Below are 19,629 nucleotides of genomic sequence, written 5' to 3' on the forward strand. Positions count from 1 at the left end.
TTGGCTCACTGCAGCCTCCACCTCCCGGGTTCAAGCGTTTCTCCTGCCTCAGCTTGCCGAGTAGCTCGGACTACAGGCGCCCACCACCACACCCGGCTAATTTTTGTATTTTTAGTAGAGATGGAGTTTCGCCATGTTGGCCAGGCTGCTCTCAAACTCCTGACCTCAAATGATCTGCCTGCCTCAGCCTCCCAAAGTGCTAGAATTATAGGAGTGAGCCACCACGCCTGGCCAGATTAGGCATGTTTTTAATAGATATGTTATATCATACAATGTGGGATCTGCCCCAGTTTATTAATCATTCACCATTAATGGATATTCCCATTCATTTCTTCAGGATTCTTCTCATCGCAGTGCTCCAGGCAGCCACTACCAATCAATTGGAGTTAGCCTGTGAGGTAAAACCTATTTGTCATGTCTCACCCAGTCCAGCTCCTTATCCTACATTCTAGAGAAGAGAACAGACTAGCTCCGTGATCAAAGTGAATCAGTGGCTTGGGCAGGACTAGAACTGAATTTTCTTGACTTTCAGCATTTCCTATATCCCATGTTGTCACTCCCTTAGAGTCATCTACCCTGCCTTTCTCCTCTAGAGTAAAAGAACAAATATAATTTCTTTTCTGTGTGCTACCTCTTCAGATATTCAAAGTCAGTTATGCCATTCCCCTTGAGTCTTCTCTTCCCCAGAGGAAAATCTCAGTGCCTTCAATTTTTTTTTCTTAAAACAAGGTTTTCAAATCCCTTTACCATCCTATGAGCTGTTCCTTCTATCTTCTTTCCCCCCAGGGCTATAGAAATCCCAAGTGTGGCTTCCACATTCACCTTCTATAGCTATTTATTTATTCAATAAATATATATTGAGCACCTTCTACATGCCAGGCACTGTTGTAGGCACTGGCTGACTGTATGGCTTGCGTTTTGGTCAGTAGAGAGAAACATAAATAAGATGATACCTGAGAGTGCCAAATTATATAGGAATGAAATAGTGTTAATATAATTGGAGGAGTAACTCCTGAGATTGGTTGGTCAGGGAAGCTTTCTCTGAAGAAATGACAGTGAGCTGAGACCTGAATGACAGGAGTCAGCTTCTAGGGGAAGACAATTCCACTGAATAAGAAATAATTTGGTACAAGATGAGGTTGGAGTGGCCACAGGAGTCCTATAGGGCTCGGTAGTTCAAGATAAGATGTTTGGAATTTGTTTAGTTTTTTTTTTTCTTTTTTTCTGAGACAGAGTTACCCTGTCACCCAGGCTGGAGTGCAGTGGCATGATCTCAGCTCACTGCAACCTCCGCCTCCCAGCTTCAAGCGATTATCGTCCCTCAGCCCCCCAAGTCGCTGGGATTACAGGCGTGCAGTAGCACGCCCAGCTAATTTTTGTATTTTTAGTAGAGACGGGATTTCGCCACTTTGGCCAGTCTGATCTTGAACTCCTGACCTCAAGTGATCCACCCGCCTTAGCCTCCCAAAGTGCTGGGATTACAGGTGAGAGCCACCACGCTTGACCTTGTTTAGATTTTAAGTGCAATGGGAAGTCATTGGAGAATTTTAGGCCAGGGAGGTGACATCTGATTTCCCCTTTAAAAAAAATTGCTGGATGCTTGTTTAACTTGGAGCAAGATTTCATTTTCCCTCATACCTTTCCTGCTTCTTACATCCAAAGGGATTGGCAACCAGGCCAGTTCAGTCTGTTTAGGGGTCCCACAGGGGATCTGTGAGGCAAGTCACAGCTATTGCCTAATGCACCCCACAGCCCTCCTCAGCAAGCGCACGGAAGTTCAGAGAGATGTGAGTAGCTCCCTTAGACCTGAGCCCAGTAGGTTCAATGGGTCTTTGTATGAAGTTCTCAGTCCAGGGAACCTTAGTCCTTTGGCAGCCAGAGGGGGATGGAGCTGAATGTGGTTTGAGGATAGAGCCAAGGGCACTGGTTGCAAGAGAGACAGATGGAAGAAGTGTTGAGTGGAGATCTGGAGTTCGAGACACTTAGAAAAAGCCTTCGGAGTGGTGTCCAGAAACCAACCACCTGAAAAATAGGTCTGTTGTTTGCCCAGTTGAAATAACTTTCCTTTAGTTCCTGCCTAAGAGGGGAATTTGGACACTTTGTAGCTTGTGAGTTTTTGACTTTTGATCTGTCCCCTTCCCCTCAGGTTGGCATTTTCTTTGCTCCCAAGAGGAGCCTGAGACAAGCTGGCATCTCTGGAAGTCGGGGACTTCCCAACCAGAGAGTTTAGGTTTGGAGCAGCCTTCAGGGGAATTAAGAGGGCAGGGAGCGATTCACCTCAGAAAAGAGATGGGTAAAATCTGATGAATCAGAGTTGTGCCTTTTCCAGAGTCAGGGAGCTGGGTTAGAGAGGGTGAGATTCCCTCAGCCTGTTGGTGATCTTTGAAAAGCCCTTTGTCCATGCCCACACCTGATAGATACCCAGCCAGTTACTAATCAGATGGCTGGCTGCATACCTGAGATCTCCACCAGGGTCACTACCCCACCATCCATCCTCTACCCAGCATTGCGGGTCTAGCTTGAAGTAATTTAAAGAGCCCTTGGAGTCCTATCAGTAGGTTAGCAGTCACACTGTCCAGCTCTCAGAGAAGGTGGCCAGAAACCAGCAAGGTCAGAGATGTGCTGTGCTTAGTCGTGTCACCTTGGGCCAGATCGCCATCAATTCATATCTTTTCTCATAATTTGCAGCCTACTATTTCCCACTTCCGAAAAATCTTTCCAATATATTTTCTGTGTTAAATCCGCTTCCTTTGACACTATGACAGCCAGGTGTGAGGGCCAACATCTCCTTGGTCTCTGGGATAGGCATCTAAGTCCCAGTCACGCCTTTTCTCTGGATCTGAAGATTTGGGTGAAGGTAGCTTTAATATCTGGTGTTGGCTTCATCTTTCTTCCAGGAGCTCAGCAGAGCAAGTACCCTGAAAGAGAAAGGCATGAGGCCTTCATGCCCCCTCAACCCACACTCACCAGGCAAGTTTCAGCCCCTTCTTTCTGTTTGACCCCTTTGCTTCCTTTTTCAGGAAACTGGAGAGGCGTGGCTGGACCAAGACCTCCCCCCATGTGAGCAGGCTTCCTCCTCCCCCAACAACCGTTGCCACCACGCCCAGAAACGTCCTTAAGCCCTGGCCCTCAGGGGAAAGGTAACAGGAGGCCAGAGCCGGGACCATGTGACGGCGCTGGCCCTCGCCACCGCCGTCCCCCCACCCTGGCCCCAGGCCCGGCACCATGATGTTCCGAGACCAGGTGGGCATCCTCGCTGGCTGGTTCAAGGGCTGGAATGAGTGTGAGCAGACAGTGGCCCTGCTGTCACTTCTGAAACGGGTCACCCGTACCCAGGCCCGCTTCCTGCAGCTCTGCCTGGAGCACTCACTGGCGGACTGCAATGACATCCACCTGCTGGAGTCGGAGGCCAACAGTGCTGGTGAGTCTCCACCCTTAGAGCTGGGAGCACAGCAGGAGGGAGACCTGGAACAGATGTCACATGGCTAAGAAGGTCAACCCAACAATGGGACTAAAAAACGTGGGTTCTAGGCTTGGTGGGTGGGGAGTTCCTTACCTTCTAAGTTGTCATCATTGGTCTTCTGGGACTGTGTTGCCATAAATCCTCAGGCATGGTATGGTGGACTTATGGGAGAAGGCAATGCAAACTGGAAACTCCCCGTAACAGGAAGATCATGTAGAGTGGCTTATGTGGGCTGCTGAAAGGAACAGACTAAAGTCATTATGAAAGGGGTATAGAAGGTAAGCAGTAATTAATTTCTTAAGCTTCAGGATATCAGGGCTAGGAGGGAATTTGAGAACTCTTCCAAAATTCATGTCATCCTATACTATTCTTTACCCTCAAAGGTAGGTTGGACTTAAAGCATAAGCAGCTTCCAGAAAGTTTTGAATTTAGATACAGTTCATCCTGTCAGTTCCCTAAGTACTTATTAGAGAGGCACTCTGTGTCCTGTGAGATTGGCATTGGGATGGGTGAGCCAGGCTTCTCTAAGACCTGTCCCTTAGGCCCCAGTTGTAGACAGGAGTCAGGCTAGAATCAGGGGCTACTGCTGAAGCTACTCTAGCTGTCTGGGCCTCCACAGGGCTGGATGGAGAGCTGTTGGCCCCAGTGACAGATGGGAGAGATGGAGGCCAAAGAAGAGGGAGGGTTGTGGATACCCGAAAGCCAGCTGGGAAGGGCATCAAGGGGCTCCATGCAGTTTGTCCAAATTAGTCACCCTAACTCTTTGCACCTTCTTCTTCAGAATAATAGTTCATATTGAGCCCTTACAGCAAGCCAAGTACTCTCTTTACTTGTATATTAACTTTAAAAGCAGTGTTCTTGGCCAGATGCAGTGGCTCACGCCTGTAATCCCAGCACTTTAGGAGGCTGAGGCAGGCAGATAACCTGAGGTCGGGAGTTTGAGACCAGTCTGGCTAACTGGCAAAACCCCGTCTCTATTAAAAGTACAAAAATTAGCTGGGCATGGTGGCAGGCGCCTGTAATCCCAGCTACTCGGGAGGCTGAGGCAAGAGAATCGCTTGAACCCGGGAGGCGGAGGTTGCAGTGAGCCAAAATCGTGCCATTGCACTCCAGCCTGGGCTATGAGAGCGAAACTCCGTCTCAAACAAACAAAAAAAAAGCAGTGTTCTTACATGGCTCTCAAGTCAGACTGTCTTAAGTTTAAATCCCAGTTCTGTTACTTGCCATATAACCAAGTAACTTAACCTCTCTGTGCCTCAGTTTCCTGCGCGCCACCACGCCTGGCTAATTTTTGTATGTTTAGTAGAGACGGGGTTTCACCATGTTGGTGAGTCTGGTCTCAAACTCCTGACCTCATGATCTGCCCACCTCAGCCTCCCAAAGTGCTGGGATTACAGGCATGAGCCACCGCACCCAGCCAGTTTCCTCATCTTAAATTCAAGATGATATCCTGAGAAGTATGTAACCTCAGTAAAAAAAAAAAAAAAAAGAAAAGGAAAGAAAAAAGATGATAATTATATCTACCTTCTAGGGTAGTTGTGAGGATTCGGTGAATTAACACGTGTAGCTTCCTACATGCCTGACATGTAGTAAACAATAACTGTCAGTTGTTAATTGTCAATAACTCACTCAGTCCTCACAACAACCCCATGAGGTAGGTCCTGTCATTAGCCCCATTTTACAAGTGAGGAAACAAGCATGGACTGCTAGGATTGGGTTTTGGGGAGCCACACAGCTGCCTGGCCTCCCTCATCTCCTCAGGCCCACCTGCCTTAGCAACAGTCACCCTTATTTTACTGAGTTTTTGTGTGGAAGTCACAGAAGCAGCATGATTGTAGGGGGAGACGGTTACTCAGGCCAGGGGTCACATCAGCTTAGTTCCTAGTCTGGCAGTAAGTTCTTAGTCCTAGACAAAGAGCAATAAGAACCCAGCTCAGCTGCAGCAGGCTCGGAGCTCAGCCATTTCTCACCCCTGCCACACTCCCCACCACTCTAACACTAAAGGCAGGAGTTCTGTTTGTGGTATGACTCTGCCTTTATAGTGGGGGCTCCTGTGGGGCAGGCCAGTGTCTTACACAGCTTCATCACACATCCCCACTGCCCCATCCTGAGCAGGCAGTTGGATTACCTCTGGGTGCCACTCTTAGCTGTATATCAGAATCACCAGTAGTACTTAGTAATTTCAGTGTTTTTAGTTTTTGCTTTTGTTTTCAGAACTTGTAGTAAAATCAGATAGTACAAAAGGTGAAAGTGAGGTTTTTCTTCCAGACTTCACGTTCTCATTTCCTTATGTTTTATGAGATAAATTCCCTGCATATATGAATGCATATATATTCTCCTTCCAACTTTGTCATTGTTTTGTCTTAATACGTATGGCCAAACATGCATATTAACCAGTTTGGTTTTTTCACTTACCAATATGATTTGAAGATCATTCCATATTCAGCACATACGTCTGTATCTCGTTAAGTATTTATTTACACCTCACAACAACTCTGTACTCCCCTGTTACTCCCCCATTTTACAGAGGAGACTGTAGGTCTGGAGATATTAAATGACTTGCTGTGGGTCACACAATTGATAAGAGGTAGAGTTCAAATTTGACTTCAGAGTTCTTTAGAGCTCTTGACCAATAGACTCTTCTACATGGTACATGTGGTCTTCATCTTACAAACAGTGATGTAATGAGTACCCTTTAAACGTCTCTAGGATGAACTCCTCAGATTCTGCAGAACTGCTAGTTTAAAGGTGTATGCAATTAAAATATTTGTTCTCCAGGCCAGGCGCGGTGGCTCAAGCCTGTAATCCCAGCACTTTGGGAGGCCAAGGCAGGCGGATCACGAGGTCAGGAGATCGAGACCATCCTGGCTAACACGGTGAAACCCCGTCTCTACTAAAAATACAAAAAAATTAGCCGGGCGTCATGGCGGGCGCCTGTAGTCCTAGCTACTCGGGGCTGAGGCAGGAGAATGGTGTGAACCTGGGAGGCGGAGCTTGCAGTGAGCCAAGATCGTACCACTGCACTCCAGCCTGGGCGACAGAGCAAGACTCCGTCTCAAAAAAAAATAATAAAAAAATAAAATAAAATATTTGTTCTCACCACATTGCCCTTGAAAGACATGCTGCATTTTATACAAATAACCTGAGGCCCGTTCCCAGATGGTTTGCAGTGGGATATTGGTGGTAATGCCTAGCCAGGGTTGAGAAGTGCTGTGAAATGAATTGAATGATGAATGAATATATGAATCAAGGTTTTTATCCATAGCCCCATATCAGATGGTGAGAATAACAAGCTGGTACTTAAATGGGTGGAGAGGAAAGGAAAACTTAGAATGAGGGAAGGCCATGGTGTGTTCCAGAGTCAGCAGGAAGCCTGCCAGGACTGGAGCAAAGCATGACTTGAAAGAGAAGTGATCACAGAGGTAAATTCTGGTAGAGTCTTGAATGCCTGTTTTCTAGTAGACCTGAGGGCTCTAAGACTAAGAAGCAGGTGCCTCCTGTCTCACTCCTACCCTCAAGTAGAACCCCACCTGCCTTATTTGTAAAGGAAGGTGCTACTTTCTGGGCCTGGAGACCTGCCTCAAAGAAGGAGCTGTTCATACTCTTGTTTCTCCTCTGGTTATTATGGCCTTCCCGTTCCCTGGTGTTTCTCAAACTTGCATCATCATCAGAATCACTGGGGTTAGGTGTCTGTTAAAATCCAGATTTCTGCCCCCCATAGACCTACTAAATCAGAATCCTGAGGGTATGGGCCTGGGAACAAGTACCCGGGTTCTTCTGCTCACCAGGCAGTGTGAGAGGTGATGCCCTGCTGGATGATTCATTTGTTGTGAGGCATGAGACACCCAAGAGTTGTAGATCCAGCTCTCCACTAACACCTCTTGTGACCTGGGTCAGTCCTGCCTGACCCTCTTGGGCCTCAGGATCCCCATTTGGACAGTGAGGGGGTTGTTCTGGTACTTTCCAGGTACTTCTTGGGCTCTGAAATAATGTGCCAGAGAAGACAGAGCCACAGCCAAGCATACTACTTTCTTTTGGGAGAGGCCCAGCACATTATTCTAGGGCAAGAGTTCTTAATATTTAGCGGGATGGACCAGTTAGAAAATCTTCCCCTCCTCCCCACCCTCTCCAAAAAGATGCACAGCTCCTCCACGAACCAACTCTTGAGTTCAGTTGGTTCACTAGTCCCCAGTTAAGAGTTGCCTGGCCGGGCGCCATGGCTCACACCTGTAATCCCAGCACTTTGGGAGGCCGAGGCAGGTGGATCATGAGGTCAGGAGATTGAGACCATCCTGGCTAAAATGGTGAAACCCCGTCTCTACTAAAAATACAAAAAATTAGCCAGACGTGGTGGTGGGTACCTGTAGTCCCAGCTACTTGGGAGGCTGAGGCAGGAGAATGGTGTGAACCCAGGAGGCAGAGTTTGCAGTGAGCCGAGATTGCGCCACTGTACTCCAGCCTGGGCAACAGAGTGAGACTCCATCTGAAAAAAAAAGAGTTGCCTGTCTCCCCGGCCGGGCGCGGTGGCTCACGCCTGTAATCCCAGCACTTTTGGAGGCCGAGGTGGGCGGATCACGAGGTCAGGAGATCGAGACCATCCTGGCTAACACGGTGAAACCCCATCTCTACTAAAAATACAAAAAAATTAACCGGGCATGGTGGTGGGCGCCTGTAGTCCCAGCTACTCGGGAGGCTGAGGCAGGAGAATGGCGTGAACCCAGGAGACAGAGGAGCTTGCAATGATCCGAGATCGCACCACTGCACTCCAGCCTGGGCAACAGAGCCAGACTCCGTCTCAAAGAAAAAAAAAAAAAAAGTTGCCTGTCTCCAAGCCCTTCTTTAGCTTAGTCCCTTCAAACCTGGAGAGCTGAACAGTGAGGTAGATCTCCTGCTTTTTTGTGGGTTGTATCTCCATGTCCCACCGAACCAACCTTTGTACTTCCTCCAGTTCTCCAGGGAGACCTTGGGTGTGGGTCAGAGCTGCCCAGTTGCCTGCTCCCTGCTCAGATAGGTCAGGTAGCACAGAGCTGACCTAGGTGAGTATGTCCCTAGCTTTGTGTTAGAATCCCCCAGGGCCTTTCTAAAAATAATGTGAAGCCCAGGTCCTATCCCTGGAGATTTAAAGCTCCCTGGTTGACTCTTGGGTGCACCCAGTGGAGAATCACTTGTCTTGATGCTGACGCTGATTTTGGGTAGGCCCGGGAAGCTGGTGAGGATACTGTTGTGTGACCTACTAGAAGTGGGGAGTCGGGGCTTATAGCTGTGGAAAGCCTGGCCTAGGTCATCGCTTCCTCTCAGGCAGCTGGGAAGGTATAGGGAAGTCCTCCAGCACAGGCAGCCAGCATCAGTTTCATGGAAGTAGGACATGAGGCGCAACACCTAGAAACAGAAAAGCAATATTCCAAGGGTCTCTGGAACAGGGAAGAAGAGATCCCAGGTTGCCCCTTGTAATCCCTGTTTGTTCTCCAGGTGCTGTCTTCCCTGCCTCTTTGGAGCTAGAACAATAACCCTGGTCCTCTCCTTTCCTCTGATGCTGACTTGGACCAGAAGGCTGTTCCTGTGGACAGGAGGAAGGAGACTAGGGGGGTCAGGGGAGCTGAATTCCACTTCCCTCCATTGTCCTGTAGCTTCCTGGGAGACATTTCCTGCGTTTTCTTCCCACCTCCTATTCTGAGTCAGTCCCCATATCTAGCAGGTTTAAACTCCTCCCTCTCTGGCTCATTCAATCTGGGTGGGGAAACTGAGGTCAGGAGGGGCAATGGCAAGTGAGTCATCAGAGCTCAGCCCTGTCCTCCACCCTCCACTTTCAGGCTCTGCTTGACAGTTCATCAAACAAAAATGTGAGCCCCCTGCCCTCCCCCGTGTCCATGTGAGCTGGGGTGAGGCAGAGAAGGTCATGTTTAGAGCCAAACCCTAGCCCCTCTGACTGGTGCCTGAGGCTACTCCGATTGTTGCACCAGGCCAGTACATAAAAATGGGTTTGCTCTTAGAGCAGTCTCGTTTGGTGCCTGTAATTTGCCAGGACCCAGGGTCATGACCTACTTAGCTCAAGCCACCTGGCCAGCTCTGCCCTGCTGCCACTATAGCCAAGGAGGACATTTATACGCACAGCATTCCTCAACCTCTCCATGTTTGCAGAGTCCAGGTTTGCAGCTTGGTGAGAAGCAGCCGTTGGTGTCTTGGCATTCCCCAGCCCCTTCCCCCATCCGCCCGCCTCCAGAATTTCATCATTGCTTGTTGTACATCTAGCTCCAAGGAATCAGAGATGTGTCTGTTTTTGGTAAATAACTGTATGAAATTCCCCACCCCTGTCGGGAATCTTAAGGGGAAGGCCCAGATGTGCTTTTGTACATGAACTGTTCCCACCAGCCCTGAAACGGCATGGGCTCTAGATTCAACCAGGAGCAACAACAATAATAGTTAAAATGTACTTGAGCACTTACCACATGCCAGACGCTTTGCATGATTGTCTCATTGACTCTTTACAACAATCCTGTGAGGTAGAGGCCTTACAGTCCCCATTTACAGAAGAGACCAAGGATCAGAGAGGTTAAAGGACTGGCCCACAATGATATTGAGTTAGGTCATGGAGGCAGAGCTAGATTTTGAATCCAGCAAGTTTGCCTGTTGAACTTGTGCTCTTACTTAGTATACTCTGCTAGGACCTGAGACAGAGTACACCGCTACCTTCCAGGGGACCATCTGGGTTCAATTGTGCAGGTATTCGTTGGGCCTCTGCTGTGCCTCCACTCTGGGCCAGGCTTTTTCTGATCTGGGCAGGAAACTAGAAGTTCCATCCCCACCCATTATTTGCAGCCCCAGCTGGGCTCACCCCAAGGGGCCTGAGGCTGCACAAATTACTTGGGCCAGTTCCAGTGCTCACTGATGCTTCTCAGTCATGGGAGGCCCGCCCTCCCCACCACCACCACACAGACACATGAACACACATTTCCCCAGAATTAGCCTCCATTTGTCCAAAACCACTCTCCCCTTTCTCGGCAGCAGAACAAGGTCCTGCATTGAGCCCAACCCTTGGGGCTGTTCTGTCATGTCCCCTGGCAGTACCAGAGAAGCTGTGTCCCTTAGCCCTGGGGTCCTGGCAGTACTCTGGAGTGGGGAAAGGACTAGACAAGGCTTCTCTCTGTCCCGGATGCCTCTGGCTACGCTGCAAGGCCTAAACAACAGCGATTGAGAATGTCAGGGTAGGGCTGGAGGGGCAGTCTGACTCGACTACTGGAGAAGAGAGGAAAACACCCGTCACTGAGCCACAGACTGAATGTTTACTATGAGTACATTCTGTCAGATGCTTTACATGCATCATCTCCCTACATCTTCTCAGCAGCTTTATAATCCTTACTTTACAGAGGAGGAACCATACTGCCCAGGCCACTGTGTGTTTTTGACTGGGGTGCATATCCTTGACTTATTTTTATTTTTATTTATTTTCATTCTTGACTTTCTGTCCCTAATGGGAATCACTGTCTTTCTTCTTTCTCATCAAGAACTGAAAACTACAGGACTAAGTTATCAAACGGGGGTACCACAGAGTTCTTACCGTTTGATCCAGTGCCAGGTGGAGTCGGGAGGGCAGGAAAGACAAAAGTTCTGTGACTTCAGTGAGGCCTATTCTGCCTTGGAAGATGATCTTTAGATGTGGAGATGGCCTGAAGGACAGCTTCATAATCTTGGCAGTTGGTTCAAGTGAAGACAGACAAGGGAATGAGGTTTCCTAGCTTTGAGTGGCAGATGCTGAAGGGGATCTGGAAATCCAGGGAAGAAGAGAGACTTGGGATTGGAGAGATAAAAGGTTGTGGGTAAAAAGTTCCCCCCTGGCTGGGCGCAGTGGCTCACGCCTGGAATCCCAGCACTTTGGGAGGCTGAGGCGGGTGGATCACGAGGTCAGGAGATCGAGACCATCTTGGCTAATGCGGTGAAACCCTGTCTCTACTAAAAATACAAAAAATAAGCTGGGTGTGGTGGTGGGCGCCTGTAGTCCCAGCTACTCGGGAGGCTGAGGCAGTAGAATGGCGTGAACTCAGAAGGTGGAGCTTGCAGTGAGCCGAGATCGCGCCACTGCACTCCAGCCTGGGCGACAGAGTGAGACTCCGCCTCAAAAAAAAAGAAAAGGGAAACCTGGCTTATCTCCACAGGGTAGACTCAGGTCCTCACACAGTGGGATAGAAAGGAGAGGTCAAGATGACCATGACATGGAACAGCCAGGGAATGCTTCCTGGAGGAAGGCAGTAAGTTAGGCCATCTACAAAAGAGAATTTGTATAGGAGGAAGGAGGTTGTTGCGGGCCAAAACCTTGAATCTCAGCCAAGGTGTGGAGCTTGGATAAATACATACTGTGGAGAGAACCCCAAAGAAGATGGGGAGATATCCTGAGCTGAGTCTTTATCTGGAGGAATGGGAGATGGAGGGTGCCCTGGAAATGAAGGTGATGTTAGGCTAGGAGTTCTTGGACTTGAGTCTGTTGGTGCTTGCTGGTTGCCATTATAAATTCCTGGTCAGGAACATGACATCCTGTTGTGATTTAGGAAGATAAATGCATCTGGATGTATGGGATCGATTGGAAGGGGAGAATGTAGAAGCAGAGAGACCAGTTAAAACACAATAGCAAGCATTTATTATGTCGCCAAACCACTTTGCGTTCTTTGCTAGCTCATTGAATCTCAGAGCAACACTGTGAATTGGGTACTGTAATTATCTCCAAAATTTCGCAGATAATTTATTGCTCAGTGAGGTTCAAGGTAGCTTACCAAGATCTAGCTAGCAAACTGGGGTGTCTAGACCATCTGATTCCGGAGCCCAAGCTTTTAACTACCATATACCACTGCCTTCTCCATTCAGGAAGGAGACTGCTTTTTGGCAGGGGAAATGGCATAGAGGCCATGAAGAATGGAGGAAGGAGTCATGGAGATAAAGCATGAGAGCAGGCCTGGGAACAGGAGGAGTTCAGATTCCAGAGTAGCAAGTTTGGCTGATTGGGAGGCACTGCAGGTTTCTGAGAACAGGAGTGATAGAACAAAGAAAAATTACTCTACACCAGCTGTGGTGGGCACATGACTGTAGTACCAGCTACTTGGGAGGCTGAGGCAAGAGGATTGCCTGAGTCCAAGAGTTCTGGGCTATAGTGTGCTATGCTGATTGGGTGTCTGCACTAAGTGTGGCCACAATATGGTGACCTCCTAGGAGTGGGGGACCACCAGTTTGCCTAAGGAGGGGTGAACTGGCCCAGTTTGGAAATGGAGCAGGTCAAAACTCCCGTGCTGATCAATAGTGGGATTGCACTTGTGAATAGCCACTGCACTGCAGCCTGGGCAACATAGTGAGATCCCATCTCTTAAAAAAAATAAGACAAAAATTACTCCAGAGGCAGGGTCAATGTGTTTGATCTCACCTATATGAGGGATAAGTTTGGGAGTTATGAAAAGAAGATCGTTATGAAAAGGAGATTGGAGCTGAGGGAATAGGCCATAGGCAGTGCTCTCAGGTGAATAGGAGTACCCCACCCTGGCTCTCCTGACATTTCTTCTTATCCCTTCTGTAGCCATCGTCAGCCAGTGGCAGCAGGAGTCCAAAGAGAAGGTGGTGTCCCTCCTGCTGTCCCACCTTCCCCTGCTTCAGCCAGGCAACACAGAGGCCAAGTCGGAGTACATGAGGCTACTGCAGAAAGTGCTGGCCTACTCAATCGAGAGCAATGCTTTCATCGAGGAGAGTCGCCAGCTGCTTTCCTATGCCCTCATCCACCCAGCCACCACACTGGAGGACCGCAACGCACTGGCCCTCTGGCTGAGCCACCTGGAAGAGCGGTTGGCTAGTGGCTTCCGCTCCCGGCCAGAGCCCTCCTACCATTCACGCCAAGGCTCAGATGAGTGGGGGGGCCCTGCAGAGCTAGGCCCTGGGGAGGCAGGGCCAGGCTGGCAGGACAAGCCACCCCGGGAAAATGGACACGTGCCCTTCCACCCATCCAGCTCAGTGCCGCCAGCCATCAACAGTATTGGGAGCAATGCAAACACAGGTAAGTGGCGGGGGTGTCCCAGAAGGCCATGCCTACTTGAAAAAGGTTGGACTAGGCTCAGTGAGAGCTCCCTCGCTCTGTGGCATTAGACAAGTCACATAAGCTGTAGGCCTCAACTTTATGAGGCAATGCAGAGGCTGTGAACTGGCTTTCCCAGAGCTGAATCTGACCTATAGACATGTCTTATTGAACCCATACTTTGGTTTGGTTTTATTTTGTTGTGTTGGGTTTTTAAATAAATGTGAGTGGTATAAAGAATCAAGAATTTTTCCCTAAAAATGAGATTTCCAGCCTTTCTTGAGAAGTCAAAAGATCTAGCAACTCAACAAGATGTTTTCCTAGTGGCAGCAATAATATAGAGCTTAATGTTGAGCATGCCCTTTAGACCCTGCACAAGTGCCCCAGTCTGCCTCTGCTCCCATCAACCCCCCTTTGGGCATTTCTGATATATACCTGGCCTCTAAGGGCATCAGGCTATGACGCTTGATGGAGGTGTGCATACCATCATCTGAGATCCCTTCCAGTTCAGACAACATTATGGATTTTATGTATCTGGCCTCAGTTTACAGCTTTGTTTCTGAGAACACTGTCTGTATAAGACAAAACTCATGCTGCAAGGTATTTGTAATAGTAGGTAGCATTTTTCAGCATTGACTATGCTAGGTACTCTTTTATAGACACTTTTCAGGTATGATCTCAGTCCGCATCACAACCGTATCATTAGCCCTATTCAACAGATGAGGACACCGGGACTCAGAGGTGAAGTGATGTGTTCAAAGTCACACGTAGAACAAGTGGTGGAACAGACCCAACCAGTCTGATGCCAGAGCCTGCCTCTGACCACTACACTGTCCTGCCAACTAAGCAGGTTTGAAAGAGCTCTCTTAGTAAAAGCCCTACAGGCGGGAGTGAGCAGGAGTTGTTGGTATCCCAGTGACTTTTTGAAATGTACAGGATAAGGGAGGGTGGATTTTCCAAGCCATGGTAAGGCAGCATGACCTGACCCAGGGTGAGGGAGAGGGTTCATGATGTAAACCTCAGAGTAGCTAGTCACCTTCAGCAGGCACTGGTTTAAAGCAAGACAAGAGAGAGTGACAGTGAAATGTCACATGTGTGGGTGGGGTTAACCTCGGGTCCCTAATGCCCCACTGTCTGGTACCTGGTGCTCATCAGTTATTCCTTGAGCCTGTTTTTCCCCCAGTTAGTGTGGCTATTCTGGTCCATCTGCCTCCCTCCCAGTTGCTGGTGAGAACCTGGGAAGATAGAGGGATAGGAGGGCAGTTTCAGGAAACTTAGCAACCTGAGGTGTCTTGGACCTCATTTTCCAGTCATGGAGCATCACAGTTCGAGGATGGGAGGATGTATTAATAATGATCATTCTAGGCAAAAAATATTGAGTGCTAGTCCGGGCATGGTGGCTTACGCCTGTAATCGCAGCACTTTGGGAGGCCGAGGCAGGCAGATCACCTGAGGTCAGGAGTTCGAGACCAGCCTGACCAACATGGTGAAACCTCATCTCTACTAAAAATATAAAAATTAGCTGGGTATGGTGGTACGTGCCTGTAATTCCAGTTACTCGGGGGGCTGAGGCAGGAGGGTCGCTTGAACCCAGGAGGCGGAGGTGGCAGTGAGCCGAGATCTTGCCATTGCATTCCAGCCAGGGTGACAGAGCGAGACCCCATCTCAAAAAAAAAAAAAGAAAAAAAAAAACACCACGCATCGAGTGCTTAGTCTTTACTAGGAGCTATTCTAAGAACTTTATACATATAAACTCAAGGTTTAAAGCCAGGCATTCTGACTATAGACCTCATACTCTGAACTACTATGCTACACTACCTCCACCAAAAAGTACCTCTCCTGGAGATGCTCATCCCTCACCAAGGGGAGGGGTCACCCAGGCAGGGTGCCTATAAATTTCTTTGTCTTCATACCTTTTGTGCTCCCCATCATGGGGACCCCAGCAGCCATTAAAGGATGAAGATTGAACAATGTTGATAGGGGTTTGGACCGAAAGAGGAAAAGGAATTGGGCATTCCAAGTAGAAGGCACAGCATGAAATAAGCACGGAGTGGAAAATTAGAGGGGACAGTATACAGACAGATCTGGCTGGGGTGGATTTGAATGAGTAATAACAGTAGCAGAGACTTGTGCTTACCGTGTGCCTATCCCTCTGCTAAGGACTTCATGCGGAAATGGAGGCAGAGAGGCAAATGAAGTGACTTGCCCAAGATCACACAGAGGCGACAGAGTCAGAGTCAGGATTTGAACTCAGGCCTGTCTTTACCCTCAGACCTCAGTGTGTGAAGGCTACATTCTGGGGGGCATTGAAGGACAGGAGAAGCTTTTGGATTCCAGGCAGTTGCAGGAAACAGGAAATCATTAAAATATTTTTGAGTGGGGAGCAAGGATTGGCCTTTGAGGGCAGGCAGCTTGGGTTTGGGGTGCTGCCAAGAACAGATCAGGATTTCTTGGAGAGTGCAAGGCCCTGGATCTCTGGCCGGCATTCTTGTTTTTGTCATTCTCATGCTGTGGCCAGCCTCCACCCCAGTGCGGAGCCGAGCAGGGCTCCTCAGGAACTGCACGATCATTCCAGTCAGGGTAATTTCCTGCCTCTCAGCCTCTCCTGCCCACTTCTTGGCTGAGAAGGGAGAAAGAAGGAGGCCAGAGACACCAGAACAGGCAAAAAGGCCTGTCTTGAGGATTCCCCAGTCCCCCAGGGGCCAGAGTGTGCCATGTTCCCCAAGAGTGCTGAGTGGGGACAGAAGCCAGGGCTGAGGGAGTCTAGAGGCTGAAGAGCTCCTGGGAAGAGGACCCCGGACACTCTGGGGTAGGGCAGAAACTGGTATTAAGGGTGGGCCACTGCCTTGCCCTGTCCCTTAGGTGACTTCCTAGCCAGGAGCATTAGTATTGTCACAGCTGAGGGAAGATGCTCTGGGGCCTGCACCAGGCTAGCCCTCCTTCCTGGGCTGGGTGTCACTGTAGCACTGGCAGGAACCCCAGCCTTTCCATCAGAAACAAGGCTTGGGCTCTGTCTCAGCCTGTCAACTCCCGTGGGAACTGGGGCAAAGGGCTTCAGCTCCCTGGGCCTTGATGTCCTCACCTACCCAGGGTGAGGCTCGTTGGCTTTGTTTCATTTCTTTTTGTCTAGGCTGACTTGGGGTACTTCTGGATGCCATAGGTGGAGCTCAGAGGCCCTCTTAGCACCCTTTTGTCCTTTATGAAACTTCGTTGGAAGGACTTCTGTGTGTCATGCTCTGTGCCTGATCATGGGATTGCAGAAGTAATTGGACTGGGCTGCCATTCTCCATGGAGCCACAGTCCAGTGCAAGAGGGAGGCTAGTGAGGAGGGCAGCAAGCGCCAGGCCTGAGGCAGCAGCAGAGGGGTACATGACCGAGGCATGAAGGGAGAAGTGGCTGATGGAGAAGAGTTGGCGAGGTGAGCGAGGCAGAGGGAAAAGCACAGATAAAGGTCTGGGAGCTCATGGGAACCTGCCCTGTCTTGGGAGTGGTTAAAAATCAAGTTGGAGGCCAGGCATGGTGGCTCACACCTGTAATCTCAGCACTTTGGGAGGCCAAGGCAGGAGGATCACCTGAGGTCGGGAGTTCAAGACCAGCCTAAGCAACATGGAGAAACCTCCATCTCTACTAAAAAAATACAAAATTAGCCAGGCGTGGTGGTGGGTGCCTGTAATGCCAGCTACTCAGGAGGCTGAGGCAGGAGAATTGCTTGAACCCGGGAGGCAGAGGTTGCAGTGAGCCGAGATTGTGCCACTGCACTCCAGGCTAGGCCACAAGAGTGAAATTCCATCTCTAAAAAATATATATATGACCGGGCACAGGTGGCTTACGCCTGTAATCCCAGCACTTTGGGAGGCCAAGGCAGGTGGATCACCTGAGGTCAGGAGTTCGAGACCAGCCTGACCAATACAGTGAAACCCTGTCTCTACTAAAAATACGAAAAAAAATTAGCTGGGCATGGTGTCGGGCACCTGTAGTCCCAGCTACTCGGGAGGCTGAGGCAGGAGAATCGCTTGAACCCAGGAGGTGGAGGTTGCAGTGAGCCAAGATTGCGCCACCGCACTCCAGCCTGGCGACAGAGCAAAACTCCATCTCAAAAAAAAAAATCAACTTGGATTCCTTTGCCAACCTCAGACTTGGGATGGACAGAGGGTATGGAGCATCCTTCAGAAGAGGACCTGGGATCACCCTGAGTCACCAGGCCTCATGAGTGGCCAGTTTGGGCTCACTGCAGAAAAAAAATGGGAGGTAGTGAGGCCCCATAACAGGGTTGTTGAGGAAGCAGCTTACGTACTTCATTCATTACAAGATATAATGATGTTTAAGATGGGACAGGTTTCTGCTGTCACAGGTCTTCTATTCTAGCAGGGGGTGTAGTTAATAAGTAAACAGGCTGGGCGCAGTGGCTCACGCCTGTAATCCCAGCACTTTAGGAGGCCGAGGTGGGCGGATCACGAGGTCAGGAGATTGAAACCATCCTGGCCAATGTGGCGAAACCCCGCCTCTACTAAAATACAAAAAAATTAGCTGAGCATGGTGGCAGGTATCTGTAGTCCCAGCTACTCGGGAGGCTGAGGCAGGGGAATTGCTTGAACCCAGGAGGCGGAGGTTGCAGTGAGCCCAGATCGTGCCACTGCACTCCGGCCTAGTGACAGAGCAAGACTCCATCTCAAAAAAGTAAATAAATTTTTTAAAAAATAAATAACTTGATAATTTCAGGTTGTGATAGGTGCTGTAAGAAAGACAAGACAGTAATGTGATAGAGTGACGGATTGGGGTAGCAGAGGTGGGCAGTGACTTCAGATTAAGGGTTCAGGGTAGGCCTCAGAGGAGGCGACACTTGAGATGAGACTTGAGGGAGCCAACCGCTGAGATCAAGAAGGTAGGAAGAAAGAGCAAGTCCAGAAGTCCTGAGGCTGGAACAACCTTGAGTGTTTCAGGAACAAAGGGGAGTTTGGGAGGAGGCAAAGGCTAGAGAGGCATGAACCAAGTGGTGGGTTGTGGGAGAGGAGCAGGGGCCAGGTCCTGCATGGCCTTTTAGGCATGTGGAAGCATTTGTATTTTGTTCCCACTATGAAAGGAAGTCACAGGGATTTGAGCAGGAGTCAAGCTCGGTCAGATTTGCATTTTTAGAAGGACCTTTATGGCTGTTGTGAGGGGCGTGGACTGTAGGAGGCAAGAGTGAAGGCAGGAAACCAATGAGGAGGCTATGGCAGTAATTCCTGCCAGGGGTGCTGGTGGCTTGAGCCAGCGGAACTGGAGAAATTCAGGAAAGTGGCTGACAGCTTGCTGATGGGTTGGGTGTTGGAGGTAAGAGAATGAGGTATATCTGGTAGGCAGTTACCCTTGGACCCCAGGTCCCTTCCTCTTGGCAGGTTATGGGGCCAAACTGCCATCCTGGCGCTGACGGCAGGGGGATGGTCTCCTGTGGTTGGGTCCCCAGGTCTAATATTTTGCTTTTCTCCCACTCTGGCCAGGTCTCCCCTGCCAAATCCACCCTAGCCCACTGAAGCGCTCCATGTCACTCATCCCTACAAGCCCCCAGGTCCCTGGTGAGTGGCCGAGTCCAGAGGAGCTTGGGGCCCGGGCTGCTTTTACCACGCCCGATCACGCACCTCTCTCGCCCCAGAGCAGCGTGGCCTCCTCTGGCAGTGAGCAGACAGAGGAGCAGGGCTCCAGCCGAAACACTTTCCAGGAGGATGGCAGTGGCATGAAAGGTACATTGGGGACAGCAGCACCAGGACCCTTTTCCAGGGGCTTCTGCAGAGCTTAGAGGACAGAAAGGAGCTTGTAGCTGACACCTGCTTACCCCTCTGAGGAGGGGACGTGTCTGAGGGGAGTAGATAGTCCCTGCTTTTAGGGCTCAGGACTAAGCAGAGAGACCCCACATCTACCCTAACAAGTTCTGGTCTGACTGGGGAGGAGCCCCCTGTCTTCACACACCCCAGTCTGACAAGGAAGCCAGGACACAGCTAACTGATGGAACAGAGGTTCCAGCAAGAGTTTTGGAGCAATCAATGAGGTCATCCTGGTATACATCCAGCCTAGCAGCTTAGAAGGGTCAGATGTCCTTCCCAGGGAAGGCTGCCTGAGGGTCTGGCTAGGCAGATGAAGAAGGAGCTGA

General features: G+C 49.7%; 1 protein-coding gene across 12 annotated transcripts in view; it reads left to right on the top strand.

Moving 5' to 3' along the window:
• SAMD4B (sterile alpha motif domain containing 4B) overlaps nucleotides 1-19,629 on the top strand; it is a 40,275-nt gene that overhangs the window by 11,236 nt on the left and 9,410 nt on the right. For 8 of the 12 annotated variants that reach the window (XM_031004301.3, XM_031004303.3, XM_055369359.2 and 5 more), the window contains 4 exons: nucleotides 338-398; nucleotides 3,021-3,421; nucleotides 13,017-13,487; nucleotides 18,983-19,222. In XM_031004301.3, coding sequence (XP_030860161.1) covers nucleotides 3,226-3,421; nucleotides 13,017-13,487; nucleotides 18,983-19,222 — 907 coding nt within the window. In that variant the 5' untranslated portion in view covers nucleotides 338-398; nucleotides 3,021-3,225. Of the gene's footprint in view, nucleotides 1-337; nucleotides 399-1,233; nucleotides 1,485-3,020; nucleotides 3,422-13,016; nucleotides 13,488-18,982; nucleotides 19,223-19,629 lie in introns of those variants that run through there. The other 4 variants (XM_031004300.3, XM_031004305.3, XM_063701319.1 and 1 more) reach the window with 3 other exon arrangements.

The sequence above is a fragment of the Gorilla gorilla genome, chromosome 20, assembly GCF_029281585.2.
Source record: "Gorilla gorilla gorilla isolate KB3781 chromosome 20, NHGRI_mGorGor1-v2.1_pri, whole genome shotgun sequence".
In the NCBI taxonomy this organism is placed as follows: domain Eukaryota; kingdom Metazoa; phylum Chordata; class Mammalia; order Primates; family Hominidae; genus Gorilla; species Gorilla gorilla.